The 20,534-nt window shown below is 41.0% G+C and overlaps 1 protein-coding gene across 1 annotated transcript; it reads left to right on the forward strand.

The window, feature by feature from the left end:
- Positions 1–1,930: 1,930 nt before the first annotated feature.
- Positions 1,931–18,646, forward strand: Rcn2 (reticulocalbin 2). Its single transcript, XM_032909815.1, has 7 exons — positions 1,931–2,284; positions 2,643–2,748; positions 5,132–5,328; positions 12,798–12,911; positions 15,984–16,080; positions 17,072–17,214; positions 17,653–18,646. Exons 1-7 carry the CDS (start codon positions 2,033–2,035, stop codon positions 17,803–17,805), a joined length of 1,062 nt encoding a protein of 353 aa, XP_032765706.1. The 5' UTR covers positions 1,931–2,032; the 3' UTR covers positions 17,806–18,646.
- The last annotated feature ends 1,888 nt before the right edge of the window (positions 18,647–20,534 follow it).

Consider the following 20,534-nt stretch of genomic DNA (forward strand, 5'->3'; position numbering starts at 1 on the left):
CCTACTTGAAAAATATTTTTTCTCTAAAGAGAAGTAATTACACGCAAATGACAAAAGATTAGTTTGACCTCTCTTGAATGTGCATTTTTACTGTCTTATGTTTCTGAACAGTTCTCAAAAACATGGGTTTATGGTTCTAAGAGGTGTAGAGCTATCTAGGATTTCTTCAGCAGTCTTTCACTTTTTCTTCTGCCTAGATCCTTTTGAAACTCTGGTGAAAGCAAAGCCTGAGAGTTTCCACCGGAAATGCACACAGCGTAGACTTCTGCACAGGGTTTGGAATGAGCATACGCCTGAATCCTGTGCAGAGCCCTTTAATGCCCAAAGATCTCAAAATAAGGTCTCCCAAGCTAACTTAGCCTCTTTCCTACATTTGAGGGAGAGAAAAAAGATAGTACATAAGAAAAAAAAATAGCTAAAAGAAAACAGGACCTAGGTTTTCTAATGTTCATTTACAAATGGTTCATAACTATTTTAAATTCCATTAGCTCCTGGTGCCCCTACACCTCCATCCCTGAGTTTAAAAGAACCACCCCAAAACTTTGTATCCAATCCCTCCTGATTGAATTCATTAGAAGCCTGTCAGAATTCACCTTTTACTTGAGAATAAACTGTGCAAAAACTGAGTTCCTTACATTAAGTAAAATTATCTTATTTTTCATACTACCTCAAAACCCAGAACTGAAATAAAATGTAATATGACCCAAAAATGAAGGTTTCATTCCTTCAGTGAGGCTGAATCTCAAGTGTTACCTGTATTTACAACGCTGAATCTTAAGTGTTGCCTGTGTTTACGCTCTGCTCCCGTATTTAAAACGCTGCTCTACACTGGTATTTATCTTTGCTCTAAAAACCTTTGAATTGATAGTTTCTGGCCAAACATAAGATTCCAGTCTGGCCCAAGAAATTTCTGTAATTCATACTCACACAGTTTTCAGTTTGGAACAGGATTCCTGCTCCTAATCCAATGGCTGTGAGCCGTGAAAGACAACCCCCTCCCTCAAAAAAAAAAAAAAAAAAAAGCCTTTTCTTCTTCAAAGACTTGTAAACAAAAAAGTTCAAGTTACAACATATAATGATACAATGTCTCTGGACTTACTGTGCACAGGCTGACAAACTACACAGACCTGAATCAGGCATGAAAGACACCAAAAAAAAAAAAAAAAAAAAACCACGTGTGCACACATCCATCCATGAAACCACTTGCTGAGCTATTTTTCTGTACACCAACCCTTTTTTTCTCCCATGGATGAAAACATAAATTTATCAAACACTTCTCGGTACGTGCCAGTTACTATTCCAAAGGCATTGCATTATTTAATTCGCGCTTCGCAACTATTTCTTTAAAAAAAAAAAAAAAAAGAACAGATAGAAAAAAAAAATGATGCCTATTTTAAAAAGCGCAAAAAGGTTCTTAAAGGCCCAAATAATTAACCAGGTCATATAAATTGAACATCAGATGCAAACATCTGGCTGTAATTCCCGATACAGTACTTCCTGCTGTGGGGAAATTAACTAAGGCACACTGAAGCCTGGGAAATGGATACTGCTGGTCTGTTCCTCAGTCAAAGATTTTTTTTTTTTTTTTTTTTTTTTTTGAGATACAATACTGTATTGTTTTGCACCAAAATCTTCAGGCTCTCTCGCCCACTGATGGAAGCAGGGACAGAAGCACGAAATGGCCAAGGAACTTCCTGTCGGGAATGAGACTGAAAGGAAAAGGCAAAGTGCTGGTGAATTGGGGCTATATTCCCAAGGGTATGGCGGCAGAGGTGAAGGGGCCCGCAGGGGTCTCGCGGCCCCAGCTGCTGGCTTGCCTGCGGATTAGTGGGAGGCAACAGCAAGGTCCCGCCCCCAGGGCAGCACGGCCCAATCAGCAACAGGTCTAGCGTTCTGGACCCGCCCCCGCCCCCACGGCCATATAAGGATGGGCCTGGCGGGCCTCAGCAACGCAGTAGTCGCCAGACTTCAGGCTGAGACTGTGGAGCCCCGGCCGTCGCCACCGCAGCCGCTGACGCCCCCCGCCCCCCACATGCAGCGCCGCCCCTCTGTGGCCTCCCGTGAAGCAAGGCTGCCAAGCCCGGGCTCCGCCTGCCTCCCTCCTCGCGGCTTTCCGCGTCCTCGCCGGGCGGGCGCGATGCGGCTGGGCCCAAGGCCCGCGGTGCTGGGGCTGCTGCTGCTGCTGTACGCCGCGGTGGCCGGCGCCAGCAAGGCGGAGGAGCTGCATTACCCGCAGGGCGAGCACCGGGCGGACTACGACCGCGAAGCGCTGCTAGGTGTCCAGGTGAGGATGCCTGGCTGGGCTCCGCATCGCCACGGGCTTTGTCCTGTGACAAAGCGGGACGACCAGGAGAGGCCTTAGCCGGAGCGGCCTGACAATGGGGGCCGGGCGGGGCTCCGCTTGCGCCCTGGGAGACCCTGAGGCCTGTAAAACTGTTGCAGTCCCAGAATTATATTCTTTCTATTCCTGGAATCAGGGACAGGATCACTTAGAGTGGTAATGGGGGCGTATTGAAGAGAAGTGTGGGTCATCCTGAAACCATTGGAGCAAACGAGGCATGTGGTAGCTCTATTTCCCTCCACCATTAGGCCCCACTGATTGTAATGCTTGATTCTCCTGTGTGTGATTTCCCTCCCCAAAGGAAGACGTCGACGAGTATGTTAAACTTGGCCACGAAGAGCAGCAAAGACGATTGCAGTCGATCATAAAGAAAATTGACTCGGACTCTGATGGCTTTCTCACTGAAAGTAAGGACTGTCTTGCACCACCAACAATGGAGAAAGCCCTTTGTAGGAGATTAATGTACATTTTTAAAATGTTGTCTGTTGAATTCTAGTAGATTGCTAGTGTTCCAACAAGCTAAAAGTACTATGATACGGAAAATAGGTCTTATACCTGGAAGATGAGCTACCAGTAAAATCAGTGCTTTCTCCAGTGGTATGTAAGCATTACTGGCCATGAGAGAAGTTTGCCAGTCATACCTTCCTCACATCACTTTTCTCATTGTCTCGTAGTATGGTTCATTTTAGAGACATTTGCCCAAACCCTTCTTAGCACGCCGCATGATGATACAGTGCTTCTTTGGTATATAGGATTTTAAGAATCTGCCTTTATTAGTTTATTATAACAATGAGCAAATAGAAAACACCCTATCATGTGTAAATTATATTGCAGCATTAGAAAACATACTGGTGCTGATGGGGGCTTAGACTAGCTTATCCGCCTCTTCAGAGATGAAGAGAGTCAGGTACAGGAGGGGAATTCAGCTCGCAGTCTTAATTCAGTTTTTTGATGCTCTTCATTCAAAGCAAACAACAAAAGAGTGCTCTTAGGTATGTTCTTAGGCAGAAATGGAATGTACAGAGTATAAAAGAATGCTCGGAATAAATTGCTCGCAATTTCCCCCTCCCTGTTTGACTCAGGTGAGTCTTGAATCTATCAGTATTCTACCTATAATATCAGGTATTCCTGGTTGATCCTTCGAAGGTTCAGAAATTTGTCATTGTGACAACAACCTGCTTGTGGTATCTCTCCTTTAAATGTTGTTCAGCCTCTGGATAGTGAAGTTACAGAAGAGGGAAATGCAGTGTATGCTGTTAATAAATAGTCACATTGGTGCCCACAGGTTTGTTCCCGTTAACCCATGATGGAACCTCTAAACTACTAGGACATAGGTCTGTCTTTTTTACAAATGGAGTTGATCTGGAAGACTTTAGTACCTGTTGGGATCTAGATGTACTTAAATAGTCTGATCTTCATTTTATAGGTAAAGAGCTTGAGAGGTAGACTATCATTTAGGGCCAGGCTGCAATCTGAGGCTGTGCTGCTGGTCCCTGTTACATTCTGTTTTCTACAGTGTGCCACTAAATCCTTTAACGTAAAAGAAAGACTTGCCGTGCTTCAGGAAACACAAGTCTCTTGAGGACCGTTAAGAGAACTTTACTGATTTGAGTTTTGTGGGCCAGGGCTGGGAGTCTAAAGCTGGGCCCAAAGGCCCTGAGGCAAACTTAAACCAAGGAGTGAAGACCAGCTTGGGCAAACAGGGAGAGTCCCACAACCTTAAGAATAGTAGAAGCTCTTAAGTGGTAACAAAACACCTCCGTTAAACCTCTGAAGCTGAAGGCAGTTGGGGATCTGTAGGCTCTCAGCTATGAAACCTTGGGCCTTTCTGAACCTCAGTTTTATTAACTGAAATAATGATGATTATAAGTTGGTTCAGTGGATGGTTGCATAATAAATATTAGGGTTTTGGAGTCGGGGTAGAAATCATCTGCGCATGTCTATGTACCTGAGCCCTTATGAGCCAGCAGAGAAGCAGCAATCTTTAACCCTAGTGGTACATTACCTCTAAACCAAGTGCTATATACTCATGTTCCTCTTGTGAATAGTCGTTGTAACCACCTCACCTACTTTCAATTATTACCTATTACCTATGCAGTGTAGTAATTGCTTCTATGAGGAAATCGTTAATCTGAAAAGGGGCATTTGAAATTTTTGAACTTGTACCTAATTCTGGCAGTTATACAAAGCAGAAATTATCATTACTACTTTGTTAAATTTTTTTCCACATACTATGATGCTTAAATAAACTATACCAGAGTAGCATTTCTCTGCCTTCAGGGGCTTGACTACTGTTCACAATTTAAACCATGTCTACTAACATATCTTGATTAAGGTGTGATGGGCCCAACTGTAATCAGTCCCAACACTTGGAAGGCAGAGGCAGGAGATTTATGAGTTTGAGGCTAATCTAGTCAACCGTAGTAAGTTCTAGGCCAATCCAGGTACATAGCAAGACCTTGTCTCAAAAAAAAAGACATAAAAAGAAAAAGCATCATATATATTATATATATATGCACATACATATTTTTACTCAACTTATAAGTTAAAGAAAAATTTAAACCTTTTATAAATAATTTTTTCTAGAGCATAGTGAGATAAATAGGCATTCAAATAGAGTCACGATAATTCCAACATCCTTGGACTCCGCAAGCTCTCCCCACCTCCTTATTTCTGTCAGTACTATTAGGCCAGTTTTCAGGTTTTTCAAGCACTGAAGTTACTTTTTCAAAATCTCCACTCAGATGGGAATTCTTGTGAACATTCTTGTGTTCTGGGAAATTGTCGTAGATGAACTCAGTCAGTGGATTCAGATGTCGTTTAAGCATTATGCCATGCAAGAAGCCAAGCAGCAGTTTGTGGAGTATGACAAGAATAGTGACGGCACTGTGACGTGGGATGAGTACAACGTCCAGATGTATGACCGCGTGATTGACTTTGATGAGAACACCGCTCTGGATGACACCGAGGAGGAGTCCTTTAGGCAGGTGGGTCCACGCTGCCCCTTCTGCACGTCCTTCTCTTTACCCTCCTGTCCAGTGAACACAAGCTGACCTGAGGTCCTAGACTGCTGCTGGTCATTGTCCCCAGTCCCACCCCAGTGCGGTTTCAGTGGTTTCCTTTCAGCCAGCTGTAGGACTCTTAACTCCAGACCTCAGGTATCCCTGCATCTGTCTCCCTTTTCACTAATTTGTCCACATTTCCAGAGTTGTTCCTTAAGTGCATTTTGGTGAGATAGATAGATAGATAGAGTGAATATATATAATCAGCGTTTTATTTTTAAAATAATTTAGCAATCAGCTTAATATATTTACATTTTTTGGAATAATTCCATCCTTTAAAAATGAAATAAAGGGGTTGGGGATTTATTTCAGCGGTAGAGCGCTTGCCTAGGAAGTGCAAGGCCCTGGGTTGGTCCCCAGCTCCAAAAAAAAGAACCAAAAAAAAAAAAATGAAATAAAGGGCTGGAGAGACGGCTCAGTGGTTAAGAGCACTGACTGCTCTTCCAGAGGTCCTGAGTTTAATTCCCAGCAACCACATGGTGGCTCACAACCATCTGTAATGAGATCTGGTGCCCTCTTCTGGCCTGCAGTCACATATGCAGGCAGAATGCTGTACATAAAATAAATAAATAAATCTTTAAAAAAAAATGAAATAAAAATGTAATTGTAGCAAAATAACTATAACATTTTTCATTATTTCTTTTTGTTGTGTATATTCCTGTTAGGGCACTTGTTGGGGTCAGAGAGCATCCTTGGGTATCAGTCTTCACCTTCCACCATGTTTGAGACAGTTTCTTGTTCACTGCGTATTCCATGGTAGCTGACTCTTGAGCATCTCAAGTTGCACTGTGCAGTAAAGAGTGCTCTGATCACAGAGCATGTCCTGCTTTACATGGGTGCTAGGGAACTCAGGTCCCATGTGTGAGCAAGCCCTTTACCCACTGAGCCATCACCTCTTACATTTACCATTTTACTTTTTTTTTTTTTTTCCTTAATGTTATTGAACCCAGGGCTTTGTGTGTGGTAGATAAGCACTTCCATTAGGAGCTTCTTCCCAGCCCCCTCCAACCATTTGAAAGGGTTTTCAATAGTGCCGTGTTCATCTTGTTGTTCAGCCAGTTGATCAGACTCTGTATTTGGCAGAAGCGAATTCTGTACCCATTGTACCCATTAAACAATAACAATAACTTGATGTTTCTACTCCCACGGTTCTACCATCTATAAATTCACCTATTCCAGGTGCTTCATGTAAGGAAGGTCACATTTGTTCTTTTTATGACTCCTTTACTTAACATAATGTCCTCAAAGTTTATTCATGTGTTAGCTAGCATATGTCCCTTCTCTGTCCAGAAAGAACGTATTCTAAAGAGACCAGATATCTTCTGGGCAGTGGTGCCTCACACCTTTAATCCTAGCACTCGGGAGGGTTACACAGAGAAAGTCTGTGTAGAAAACAACAGCAGCAACAACAAAAAAACTGAAAAGACCAAATACTCTAGTGGGTGGGTGGGTGGGGACGTATGTCTATCTGCCACGTTTTGTTTGTCGTCTTGGGCTCTTTTTTATTATTCTCTGAAATTCTCATACACTTGAACAGTGGTTTGACCTCCACCTATCTTTACCTTCTTCCCAACTTCATGCCCTCTTTTTTTTTTTTTAATCCTGTAATAAGTGTGGTATACAAGTCTCTCTTTTAGATCCTGCTTTTGATTATCTTGGGTACATTCCCAGAAGTGAGATTGTCGGATGGCCTCTGTGTTTAGTTTTCTGAGGGCACTGCAGTGTAGTTTCCCATAGTGCTGTGTTACTTACAATGACTCATTTCTGAAGAGCCAGGAGAGAGTCTATTGAGTGTTGAGTTTTAATTTTGTTTACGCAAATATGCAGCTTAAACAGAAATAAGAAGAACTTTTTTGTTTTTGTTTTCAGGACAGGTGTTTTCTGTGTAGCCCTGGCTGTCCTGGAACTCACTCTATAGACCAGGCTGGCCTCAAACTCAAGATCACCTGCCTTTGCCTCCCAAGTGCTGCGATCAAAGGGCTGCCCGGCCACTGACGTGTGAGAAGAGTTATTTTTATTAGTTTCCAGGAAGAACTTTACAAGACTTCTAGGAAGTCTATTAAAACAAAAATATATCAATATAAATGGCTATATGCTTGAGAAATTAATATTTCAAAAGTATTTTAAAGGATTTTTTGATGTAAAAAAGAATAAAAATAAAAACAAATGCCTTGTAAATGATATGTCCCAGAACAAGTTGAGGTACTTGGAAATCATTTGAGCCTTTCTGCTTCATTTGCATATGTACCTCTTAATTTTATAATGGTTACCATTTTTCACTAATACAGTATTTATTTTAGAATTGCGCTGCTAGGTGAACTGTATAAGCTGTTACTAATTCCAGCTTACTTATCTGCTAATGATTAGGTTGTGCTTGGTTTTTTGGGACTTCTTACTGTGTGTCTTTGGCTGTCCCAGAACTCCCCATGGAGACCACTCTTCCTCAAACTCCAAGGGATCCACCTCCCTCTGCCTTCGAGTGCTGGGATTAAGGAGTGTACTAGCACTCCTGACCTAATAATTACTCTGTCCATGTGTCACCAGTGTGCAGGTTAAGGTTCCTAGCCTACGAGCCAGTCTGCCTGGCTTCACATCCAGCCCTACCACTTAACAGTTGCTAAACCTCCCTGGCCTCAATTCCCTCATCTCTAAAAGTGAAATAATCCCCACTGAGGATAACAATGGTGTGGGGAAGCAGTATACGCTAGCAGTCGGAATGCTGAGTAGTTCATTTTTAGTTGAGAGAATATTGTAAAAGAAGCAGTACTTGGGAGGTGGAAGGAAGACTATCTCAGGTTTGAGGCCTGACTGTCTTGGGCCAGTGAGATGGCTCAGTGGGTAATGGTGCTTGCTGCCAAGACTTAGGCAAGAGTTTAATCTCCAGGACCCACATGGTGGATGAAGAGAATGGCTGTCACAGTTGATCGATGCCCTCCAAACATGTGCTTTAATGCCCCCCACACACAGGTACATAAATAAATAATATTTTAAAAAATGTAATGAAGGGTCGAGAGGTAGCTTAGTTGTTAGGACAACTGGCTGCTCTTTCAGAGTACACAGGTTCAATTCCCAGCACCCACATGGTGGCTTACAGCCTTCTCTAACTCCAGTCCCAGGGCTATGATGTCCTTTTCTGGCCTCTGGACATCAGTCATGTACGTAATATGCTGACATGCACACAAACAAAAAACCCAAACACATGGTTTGTTTTTTAGTTAATGGGGGGGAAAGACCCTGTCTCACAAACAGAAAAAACATGTACAACTCACAGACATTTATATTTAATAAAAGTGTCAGGTATTTGTTTACTACATCAGCTCGAGATTAATTAATTAATTTGTAAGAAGATAAACTTTTTGCTTCCCTTTTCCTTATTTGAATTTTTATTTTCCAGTAGCCTAAAAGGACTGTAGGTCAGTCTTCATCCTGGTTGGTGCTCATGAGATCTGGTGAGCACCGTTAGTTCTGCAGCTCTGCTAAACCCATGACATGCTGCCATGACCTTCCTGCCAGGGAAGGGCAGAGACATTAAATACAGTATTTTATCTTTGGCTTTTTTTTTTTTTTTTTTTTTTCCGGAGCTGGGGACCCAACCCAGGGCCTTGTGCTTCCTAGGCAAGCGCTTTCTACCACTGAGCTAAATCCCCAACCCCTAAATACAGTATTTTAAAATTATTAGTTAGGGTGTGATTTCCTGCCTGTTTCCTACCTTCATTCCCCTCTAACTTCTTTTCACCACTCCAAAGAATTACTTTTCCACTAAAAAAAGTATATTTCCATGTGCACAAGCACGTGCATACTTGAGCACATACAGATGTGTTTCTGTATTCTTGGGAAGGAATTTTATATAAGATATGATGGTGTTGACATTAAGGTCTTTATTTTGAAGGATATATACACATTTATAGAAAATACAAATGATCCTTTTTTTTAAAGATGTCTTGTTCCAATGTTGTTTTCCTCACCAAGTACTCAGTACATGTTGCTCTAAGACTGTCTTTTAAGAATGAGCTGGGGGCTGGGGAAATGACTCAGAAGTTAGAGCATTAACTGCTTTTTCAGAGGACCTGGTGTGGGTTCCCAGCGTCCACAAAGCTTTGTAACTCCAGTTCCAAGTGATTGGGTGGCGTATTCTGGCCTCTGAGGGCTCCATCCCTAATATACTACACATAAATTCATGTAAGCACAGACACACATACCTAAAAATAAATATATGTTAATAAATGCATGTTTTTAAAGAATTCATTAAGTGAATCTGTGTCCAAACAGTAATGCAGTAGCCCCAAAGCAAGCTCACCAACAGGAATCTTATTGGCCATTATTGGACTAGGAATAGCACTGTCTTTTTGCTGTTGTAGTCATATTTTTCAAAAAAATTTGATGACTTATAACTTTCAAAAATTGGTATAGAATGTAAAGATAAACCCAGAGAAAATGCGCAATATTCTCCAAAATATATAGTCTGGGTGTGATGGTGCATGACTTAAAGTTTTCTGTGTTGAAAGCTAGTAGAAAACTAAAATCATGTCCTGCCTGATTCTTATCTGTGATGAGCTGCCATGTAAAGAACATAGACAATGTAAAGTGAGTCCCTCTTCCCTGTGAGAGGTCTGGAGAGTTTTTCTGAGTAGTGTGAGGAACACAAGTTCATAGTTTAAGCAGGACAAATGAAGATTGGAGAGCAACCTGTCAAAGTTCAGAATTCTACTGCTGAATACAGGCATATGCATCATTTATTCATATAAGATAATTATTGTATGCTTAATGTTAAGACCTAGAATTTTATCCTAGGATCACAAATTATATATTTCCTCATGTAAAATAACAATTGTTTACCCCAAAAATTGAAGTTTTGTTCTTTATAAATTTCTGTATAAAAAGAAATGATTAAATATGGTTTTCTTATTACAGTAGTTTGTCCTCACGAACGATGGTTCTCAAGCTTCCTAATGCAACCCTTTAATACAGTTCCTCATGTTGTGGTGACCCTAACCGTAAAATTATTTTGTTGCTGCTTTGTAACTGAAATTATACTACTTTAATGAATTATAGTGTAAATATCTGATATAAGACCCCTGTGAAAGGGTCATTCAGACCCGAAGGGGTCTCTACCCACAGGTTGAGAATCACTGCTCTAGTAGACTACAAGAAATTTATAAAAAGAAAATAAGGTCGAATTTCGAAACTTTCATTATTGTTCTTTAATTTACAATTCAAAAAATATATATTGACTCACTTAATATGAGGCATTTTTTGATAGACTTAAGGATTTTTTAATATCTTATTTATGGGCATGGGTGTTTTGCTTGCATGTATGTCTGTGTGCCTTGTGCATGCCTGGTATCCTCAGAGGTGAGACGTGGGCATCGGATTCCCTGGAACTGGAGTTACAGAAGGTAGGAGGTGTCCTACCAGTGCTGGGAATCAAACCTTGGTTCTCTACAACAGCCAATGCCCTTAACCCCTGCGCTATCTCTCCAACCTCAAGAGACATAGTCTTAAATGTAGCCCTGTCTGTCTTCAAACTTTTGATCCTCCTGCCTCAGCCTCCCAAATGCTGGGATTATAAGTAATGTGGCACCATGCCCAGCAGTATGCACTGTTCCTTAATTGGAACCAAATGGCCATGAAATATGACCCTCCCCCAAACTGTTGGCCTTTTCTTCTCCTTCCTCTGCTTTCTCCTTCCCTACCTCTCTCTGCTTGTCGAAAGAGAGCTTTTCTTTCCATAGGCAAATTTGGCTGAAGTTAGCTCACTCTGCTAAAACATTTTTTTTCCTCTAAATCGAAGGGTTCTTTCATAAGGAAATCTAAACAGATGGTATTTTAAACAGTGATTTATTCAGAAAGACTTATTGGTTCTACACACAGGATTTCAAATTCTTGTTTATCTACTTCTCCCCGTGTTAACCCTGACCGTTAAATATAAATTACTTGATCTAAAATATTTAAAGTTATGAAACATAAATGCAGCTATCAGAATCAGTTTTTTAAACTTTTATAATTGAGAGAATATGGCTGGCTTGTGGAGTTTAGATGTTTGAAAGCCAAATTCTTTAGGGGAGGCAGGAGCCTCTCCACTGGGCGTCAGGAAAATACTTATGTTGAAGTAAATGACTGCTGACTAAGCTATTTTTAAAAAATTAACAATGGTGGAACACATAGATTAAAAAATGCTTAAAACCGTGTAATTATGTTTTAAAAGAGAAAGTTTACTCTATGCAAGTTCTTTAGAGCAGAAGGCTGTTCCCAGAAATATTAAAAATTGAAAGTATGTAGGTTGGTTAGCAACAGCACACTGACGGCATTCAAAGCTGGTGGTCACCGAATCATCCTTGAACGTTTTATTAAAAGTACCCTTAAGCTGGATAATTTCTGTACTTGAACACATTTTTAAAAGGAAAATAAAAAAAAATGCTTATTTAACTTCCAGAATGAGGCCCTTTAATTAAAGTTTTGGACTATTTCTAAACATAATTAATTAGCAGAATGAAGAGCCTCCATACATGGTATCAGAAATAAGATGAGTTTCTCAAAATAAGGGACCATTTTGCTAAAACATGTTAACATATTTTTGTGTGTTTGTTCATGTTTTTGTTTCTTGTTTTTGGGGTTGGGGGTTTAATTTGTTTGCTTTTTGAAACAGAGTCTTGATGATATGTAACCCTACCTAGCCTGGATCTCAGGGGCTGGCATTGAATCTGTAGAGATCCACATGCCTCAGCTCCTCAAATGATGTTAACGTAGTTTTGAAAAATCATGTAGAGGACAAGAATGAATTTTTTAAAAACTCTACCAAAATATAATTGGTCCCATGTTTATTGTTTTGGAAGCATGCCAAACTTGCTGGGCTGAACTAAATACCTGTGGCTTTTATTAAACCATGTGATCTCCGTTATTCTGTTAACAGTCTAGTAATTTATCGTTTTAGGGTTTGTTTGATTCTTTGTTTTGAGAGAGGATCTGGCCTTTTAGCACAGCCTGGCCTCAGAGTCCTGGTCCTCCTGCCTCAGTATCTGGATGCTAAGATTCTTGGCATGTGCCACCACCCCTGACTAACACTGTCATACAAGCTTCTTAGAGATTTTTATTCCAGTTTACAGAAGAAGCCAGAGAGGTCAAGCAGTTACCCTGCGTGCACAGTTAGTCAGTGTCTTGCTAGAACCAAGGTCAGGATCTGACTGTGGTGCTTCTGCCTCTGTGTCGCCTTGTGTGGATGTTTGTGATTAGCTCCTCCTACTTTCAGAAGGCTGTTGTAAAGATAAATGAGATAATGTATAAAAATGTGTGTTAAATCTCGTATCATGTGTAATCATCAAAGTGGTTTTTAATGCTGACTTGGTACTGAGTTATCCTTAAATTCGTTCTTCTTTTTTTTTTTTTTTTTTTCAAAGCTCCATCTAAAGGATAAGAAGCGATTTGAAAAAGCTAACCAGGATTCTGGCCCTGGTCTGAATCTTGAAGAGTTTATTGCGTTTGAACACCCGGAAGAAGTTGACTATATGACGGTAAGGAACAAGCCTGACAAAATTATTGAGTACTGAAACCTATGTGCCAAGTTGTTAAAAACAGCAGAGTGTGGAGACTTCAGATTCAAAATATTCCAGTACTCTTCCCACATAAGAGAGAAGGGCCAAGAGAGGCCTCTGGGGATGGCCAGATGGAGGGTGAGGGAGAAAAGGAGGCTGCTTTTCATGTGTGCACATGCAGCAGTCCTCCTGTGGCTGCCTCCTTGGTGAGAGCCATCGAGGCCTTCCTTCCACCCTTTGTAGTTTTCAGGCAGACCTTGTTCTGTCATCTGAGCTCTCGTGCTTTTCAGCCTCACTGACGAGAACTTTTGGTCTGAAGAGTGGATTCATTCTGATTGGTTTCTATAGGGTGGGAGTGGTGTTGAGATACTCTGCAATGTTACACATAGTAAGTCCTCTCATCCCCTGAGAACCTGAAGAACTGGTCTAGGACTGCATTCAGTAGCCTGCACAGGCTGCAGGCCTCAGCACCACGAGTAAGTGATGGGTCAGCTCTTTGACCCTGAACAGTTGGACTCTAGTTTAATTATTCTAACACTGGTTGAGCCCTGTTTTAGCAAGCTTCTTAAGAAGCCTTACTTCCCACCACATAATAAGACAACTTTAATGACAGTACATGTATACTGAGGTCTGCTGTATGGCATAAGCCTCCAGCTGTGTGGTTTATTTCCTGGGTTTTTTATGGAGGGAGGTGTAGCTTTTGTTGAGTAGGCAATGACCAGAATCTGCTGTCTTGAATAACAAGCAGGCACATCTTTCTCCATAGCTCAGTGGCAAGGCTGTGCCATTAGTGCCACTTTGCTTGTCATTGTGAAGTTTCTAATTTCTCACTCGGCACAAAGGACATGACCTAGTTTAAGACCAGTGCTAGGTGTGATTTCAATGCCAAAGCTAAGCTGGGCCAAGCTAATTGAGTTCTAGAAAAGCAGGCAGAGGATTCTGGACCTTGACTTTTTAGAGAACAAGGAGCAGTTGACTGGAGATGGGGAGAGCAATTAAGTCAGAGGCATTATGTAATAGGAGCCTGGCAGGGGGACGGAATAGATTTCATCAACACTTGGAAGACCGTGACTAGCAATGCCAAGCAAGTTGGTTTACAAGGATTAAGAGACAGAGGGGACCCTGAAGTTTTCAGCTTGTGTAGAAGTGACAGACACCATACCTTTGACACAGTGGGATGATTGTGCTGTCTGTGCTGGGGGAGCTGATGGGGGTACATGAGAGCTTCACTGACTCCTGCTTATTTACCCTGCGTGCTTTTGTACAGCCTTCTCCCCTCTTAAGGGTGTGCTGGATATAGGAAACAGCAGGGATATAGGATCAGTTAAGCGATTTTTATTGTGGATTCAAGTTAGAATGCAGTCTGACAGGTTTGTTCTGTTATATTGTTGTGGTACTGGGAATTGAACATAGGCTTTTGCATATGCTGCTTACCTGGTCCTCATAAATCGTCGGCTAGCCTTGGACTCATTGTATAGTATGGATGGGCCTTGAACTTTCAGTCCCCCTGCTTCAGACTCCCAAGTTGCTGTGATTACAGGCCTGCTCTACCAGGCCTAACTTTGAAATATTTTCATTCATGTAGTTCTAAAAATTCTTTTAAAGTATGGCAACATTATTAAAATAAATCTATTGTTCCCCAAGGATATTGCTTGAATTCGGGAAATGTCATTTTGATCAGTAGTGATTCTTAACTTTTGTTGTATTACAAACTTCCTTCTCCTTTAAGAGTATGATTTGTAATTTTAAAAAGGATATGATTTATAAATAAATAAACTGTAACACTATCCCAAAAGAAATGTATATGGGCCCACAACCCAAAATATTAGTTTTATGAGATTCACATATGCTTTCTCTAAAACTAATCCTTGGATCCCTAACCCCTAATATATGCAAAATTTGTACACCTGGGACAATAATATTTGTTTCAATGTTGCCTTATACAATTGTAGGTGAAGCCCTTGGATTTGTCTAGACTGGAGATTTGAGACTATATTTATTTTCATTACAGTTCAAATTCTAAAGTTTGGATTGAGAGGCTCAGGGAGCAGCAGGTAGTGAAGACATGAGAGACTAGACAGGGTAGTAATTAAAAGTAAAGCAAAGCTCTGGGGATGAGCCCATCACAGCAGATACAGGCGATGGACCCAAGGAGATGAGTGGCAGGGACTTGGGCAAGGCAGGGGCTGAGAAGTGAGAGCTGAAGGAAAGAACGCTCCACAGTGAAACTGGTGGAAGGTGGTTGCTTGGAGAGAGCTGGATGTGAGTGAGGAACAGGTTAGACTGGAGAATGGGACGTAGGCTTAGAGGTAGTAGGGAGACTGAGTTTGGAAATCAAGAGCGGCTGTTTCTATCCTTGGTGCCAAGACCATGTTCATTGAGTGCCCCTACTGGATTGCAGAGCTAATGAGGTAAAAGGGGGTTAGTCAGAAGTGGCATTCTTTTTCTTCTATACATCTTTAATAAAGGTAAATTACTTTTCCTCTTCCCTTTTCTCCCTCTCTCCAACTCCTTCGTGCTCTCCATCACTCAGATGGAGAGCTTCTGTCTTTGCTGAGTTGTCACACATGCGTATGTATGCATAAGTGCACAGGTACAACCTGCTGAGTGCACTTCTGTTGTTTGTGTGTGTGCTCTCGGGCTGACCTGACCGCTTTGCATTGGAAAGTTGGTTAGGGTGCTCCTCCCTGAAGAGCAGCCATTAGTTTCCTGTAGTTCTTTATCTAGCAGGAGACCCCACGAGACTTTCAGAGGTGCCATTCTTGAGAGGGAAGAGAACGTACAGAAAGCAGGAGAGCATGCTCAGTGCTGAGGGCGTTTATGGGAGTCAGATAGAATTCTTCACAACACAAAAGAATAAAGATGTAACTTTTAAAAGCACTCAATACTTGGATTTTATTCTTATTTCTGAGTTCTGGAATTTAGAAATTGTTTCCTATAAGTATGAGCAACCAGAGTAATTGTTTATGAAAATTTTCTGCAATGGGATCGGTCAAGGTGGGATTACAGTGTTTGTGACAAGTGTCTTTTCTTTGAATGAACATGCAATAGGAGTTCGTCATTCAGGAGGCTTTGGAAGAGCATGACAAAAATGGTGATGGGTTTGTTAGTCTGGAAGAATTTCTTGGCGATTACAGGCGGGATCCAAGTAAGTTGCCTGCGGGTAATGGGGAAAGAGTGGGTTGGGGTTAAGGGAAGAGCCGAGCTTATTGAGTATGGCAAGGGAGCCAGCTCAGCAGCTCAGCTTAGCTGACGTGCACCTTTCTTGTTTTTATTCCATGTGTGGTTTCAAACATCTTCCTTCCTTTTCTAGCATAGAAATGCCAATGTCAATTCAAAGAGGAACAAAGGTTGATTTTTAAAACAAAATCCTATGCCATTGTATGTAGGTCTTGAGAAGGGACATAAAATACTATATATTAGAGTGAGTGTGTGTGTGTGTGTATTAACAATACAGAGTAGATCAAGTAAGTTTGACTGTATAGAGAATCCCCTTTCTCTAAGCTATTGTCCTTTACCACAATTGTTTACAAATTTTTAAAAATGGAGTTTTAAAGTTGTTTTCCTGGTTTGTTGTTGCAAATGAAACTTAAGTAAGGCATTGCTGTACAGGACCATGTAAACAGTCACATGGTTTTGCTCTGGACAAAGTGCTGCCTAGCGCATTGGAGACCCCTGGCTGTCAGCCTTAGTACTGCACAAACCAGCATGGTGCACTTCCTGTATGTAATCCTAGTCTATGGAGGCAGGACAATCAGATTCAAAGTTGTCTTCAGCTGCATAGGGAGTTTGAGACTAGTCTGAACTCAGACCCTGTGTCAAACGAATTGTTTTAATTAAATACTACCACTTAAAAATTAGGAAAGCTGGAAATCGGGAAATGTGGTAACACTTAATAAAAGTTCTAACTGGATATGCAACAGTTTTAACTGAATTCTTTTAGCTGGTGTCTTACTTTTGGAAATCTTTGCATATTTGTCCTTATTTCAGGACTTTTCTGCTAAGTAGTTCTGTTTCTTGGGTTTCCTTTTATAGTCAACTTTAAATTCACTTCCTTTATTTTAGAGATATATGAAACTTGTTACTGGTTTCATGTGATAGTCTTATATATTTGTATTTTGTTTTGTTTTTGTCTTAAGCTGCAAATGAAGACCCAGAATGGATACTTGTTGAAAAGGACAGATTTGTGAATGATTATGACAAAGACAGCGATGGCCGCCTTGATCCCCAAGAGCTGTTGTCCTGGGTGGTGCCCAATAACCAGGGCATTGCCCAAGAGGAAGTAAGTGTCGGAATTCCATGCATACTTTGTGTAACTGGTAGGAAAGGGACCTAGATCCAAAGAAGGAAGAAATGGAATTATTTAAGATGGATACATTATTTTATTTTGAATTAAATGATGACACTCTCTCATATTATCCCCCGGGGAAGACACGGTCCATAGGATGACAGCTGTGTCACACCTTTGGAGGCTCAAGTGGATGATACCGTGTACTAACCCTGTTTTGACCCTGGGTGGAGATGCAGAACTCAGTGTAGATTAAGTGAGAAGAACTTAATGAGAGAAGCAGTGGACAGACTCAGTGGCATATGATCGCTTTAACACTTGGAAATTGATGCGCTTTTGATGGACCTAAGTGGTTCTGACAAAGTACACTAACATGAGTATTTTACTTACAAAGACTCATTCTGGACACCTTTGGTTTGGTTTGTTTTAAAGGCTCTTCATCTGATTGATGAGATGGATTTGAATAGTGACAAAAAGCTCTCGGAAGAAGAGATTCTGGAAAACCAAGACTTGTTTCTCACCAGCGAAGCCACGGATTATGGCAGACAGCTCCACGATGACTATTTCTATCACGATGAGCTTTAAAGCAGGAAGGGCCTTTTGTAGTTTGCTACCAGCTTTACGTTTATGATAAAATATGGATGTTGTGTTTTACACTCCTAAGTCTTACCACATCAGATGACCTAAACATAGATTATAACTTTTGGCCTTTTAGAAGAAAAACAAGAACTTGTCATTTATTTCAAGACGTATTGAAGGAGTAAACATTGATATTGTGCCATATGACCACACAGTCTCTCCTAAGTACTCCATCTATGTAGTGCTGTGTTGTGGAATGTTTGAACCCTGTTTCCATACTTGAAGACATGGAGGACTTTAAACATGTCTGAACAATAGTATTTAAGTAGCACGTGATGAAGCTGTCAGTTTTTGTTCTTGTACTCGTAGACTTCCTTTTGAAACTGACGAAGGACAGTGTGTTTAGGTTTAGTGTTATATCTTAAAACCTTTAAAGGAACCTTCAGAAGGACTTAAACCTCACATAGATGTTGAGAAGTTCTACTTAATTTTAAAATGGTTTCTAAAAAGGGTTTTGTCGTATGAAATAGAACTTTATATTTTTGCATATGTATAAATAGTAATTATATTTAATGTATAACAATAGCATTATGGTGAGTGGGAATTGACATTGTCCAGAACTCTTCAATTTTGATTGATTAAAAATAAACTGTCCTATCTTTTTATATGTTTGGTTGTTTTTTAATTTTTCCAGGTAAATCTTAAATTCAGCATGGGTTTCATTATATTCAACATTATTCATTCCTTTATTAGGTAGTGAATGTTCTTGAGATTGTTAATTATTGTTGGTACATAGTCTTACTTGCCTTTTTTTTTTTTAAATAAAAAGAATTATGTTATAATTGAATGTGCACCTGAGACATTTTCAATTGTTTTTGTGTTGAGTGTGAATTTGCATTTTGGTGCTAAAAAAAAATATTGTTTTTGTTTTGTTTGAGATGCTAGGGACCAACCCCAGCCTCTGGCATTCTAGAGAAATGTACTGCTACTGTTGCAAACCCTCTAGCCCCAGACTAATCTTAAGCATTATGGAAGCTGAGACTCGCCTCAGGGCGCACTTGTCCACACCCAGACAATCGGATTTATTCAGGGCCAGGGATCAGCATGCCTTTGCTAGAGTGGAGGAAAGTAGCTGAGAAGTTAATTGTTTGGGCTTGTGACTTACACATAGTTTTTCTCTTTGCCTTGCATTCCTTTCATGAATGGGTGGGAAGTCAGTTGAGAATTTGTTGATTAATTCTCTGGTTACCATTCGGATAACACACTGTAGCTCACCAAGCCCTGTGAGTATTTGGGAGGACACCCCTCACCCCAGCTCTCTTCTGACAGAGCTGACTGCCTGCTACTGCCCTGCCTTTGCTGATGTCAGTTGTAGATGCAAACTGTAAAGCCAGCATTAACGATAGCTGTCTTCCCCTAGTAGCTAAGGTTTCACTTCAACCCACAGCATCACGCAGCTCTAGCAGTCTAAGAATTGAGTCACTGTCATCACTCGTCTGTCACTGGTCAGCCTCACTGACATTGTTTACGATAGCTGCTATGGTTATCAGGACATTAACTGGGTTTTTTTGTAGGAGATTCTAAAGCATGTCACACACATTAGACTATCATACACACACACATTAGACTATCATACACACACACATTAGACTATCATACACAGATTTCGCTTCAGTCCTTAGCAGAAATGCTCTCACTGCATTATTAACATCATCCATTCAACATGGATATACAGATACAAAAACTTTTGGTGATTGATAGGGTTTACCAATATCCGTACTGTTCTCCTTAGCCTAAAGAAAACTGGTTTGTAGCTCTCTTACGTGGACAGTGACTGGCTCAAACCAGTTAAGTATAGTAGTCATTGTCACTCCCTGACTAAGCAGGGAGATCGTTTTCCTGTACAGGCACTATGGAGGCTCAGTGGAAATCCTAGCACCACAGAGTCAAACGTCCTTGATTGCTTAGTGGCCACATGGAGAACAAATGGACCCATGGTGGACATAAGCCTTTTGATATACATGGTTTTAGTTACTCTAGACTAGAGATTTGGAGATGTTTGCTGGTTTTGAACCACAACAGGACTCAGCTCATCCTAAGTGAAGATTAGCATTCTATAGGCATTTAAGCAAAAAGGATCTACTAAAAATAGGATCTTTCTTTGTTTCTTTTTATTTTTTGAGAGAGTTTACACCAGGTGGGCCTTGAACTTGTCCTCTTGCTTCCCCATGCAGTTACACAGCTGTGTAGCATATATCATGGGAATAGCTTCATCGTCCTTAAAGATGGCGCTGCAGTGGGGTGTAGCAGCACAACCTGTGACCCTGCTCTGCAGAGGCAGGATGTAGTCCAGCCGGTGGGGTGCTTGCCCAGTATACACAAAGCTTCGGGTTTGAGTGTAGCACTGCATAAGATTGGGGGGTAGAGGTAAGAGGATCAGAAATTCAGTTTTTACACTCACTGTATAGACAGTTCTAGGCCAGACTGGGCTACATGAGACCCTCCCTTAAAAACAAAAAAAGAGGTAGAAGCTGCAACTGGGATTCATAGAACTGTTATGAAGTAGTTGAAAGGGATTTTTAAGGGGGCTGGAGAGATGGCTCAGCGGTTAAGAGCACTGTCTGCTCTTCCCGAGGTCCTGAGTTCAAATCCCAGCAACCACATGGTGGCTCACAATCACCTGTAATGAGATCTGATGCCCTCTTCTGGTGTGTCTGAAGACAGTTATAGTGTAC

This window comes from Rattus rattus, chromosome 8 (genome assembly GCF_011064425.1).
Source record: "Rattus rattus isolate New Zealand chromosome 8, Rrattus_CSIRO_v1, whole genome shotgun sequence".
NCBI classification, from domain to species: Eukaryota; Metazoa; Chordata; class Mammalia; order Rodentia; family Muridae; genus Rattus; species Rattus rattus.

What these genes read in the sequence shown, in the direction of transcription:
- Rcn2 (XM_032909815.1), top strand. Translation starts at nt 2,033, where the DNA reads ATGCAGCGCCGCCCCTCTGTGGCCTCCCGTGAAGCAAGGCTGCCAAGC. An exon ending in AAGCGCTGCTAGGTGTCCAG is followed by an intron (nt 2,285 to 2,642) that starts GTGAGGATGCCT and finishes CCCTCCCCAAAG; the next exon opens with GAAGACGTCGACGAGTATGT. An exon ending in AGGGCATTGCCCAAGAGGAA is followed by an intron (nt 17,215 to 17,652) that starts GTAAGTGTCGGA and finishes TTTGTTTTAAAG; the next exon opens with GCTCTTCATCTGATTGATGA.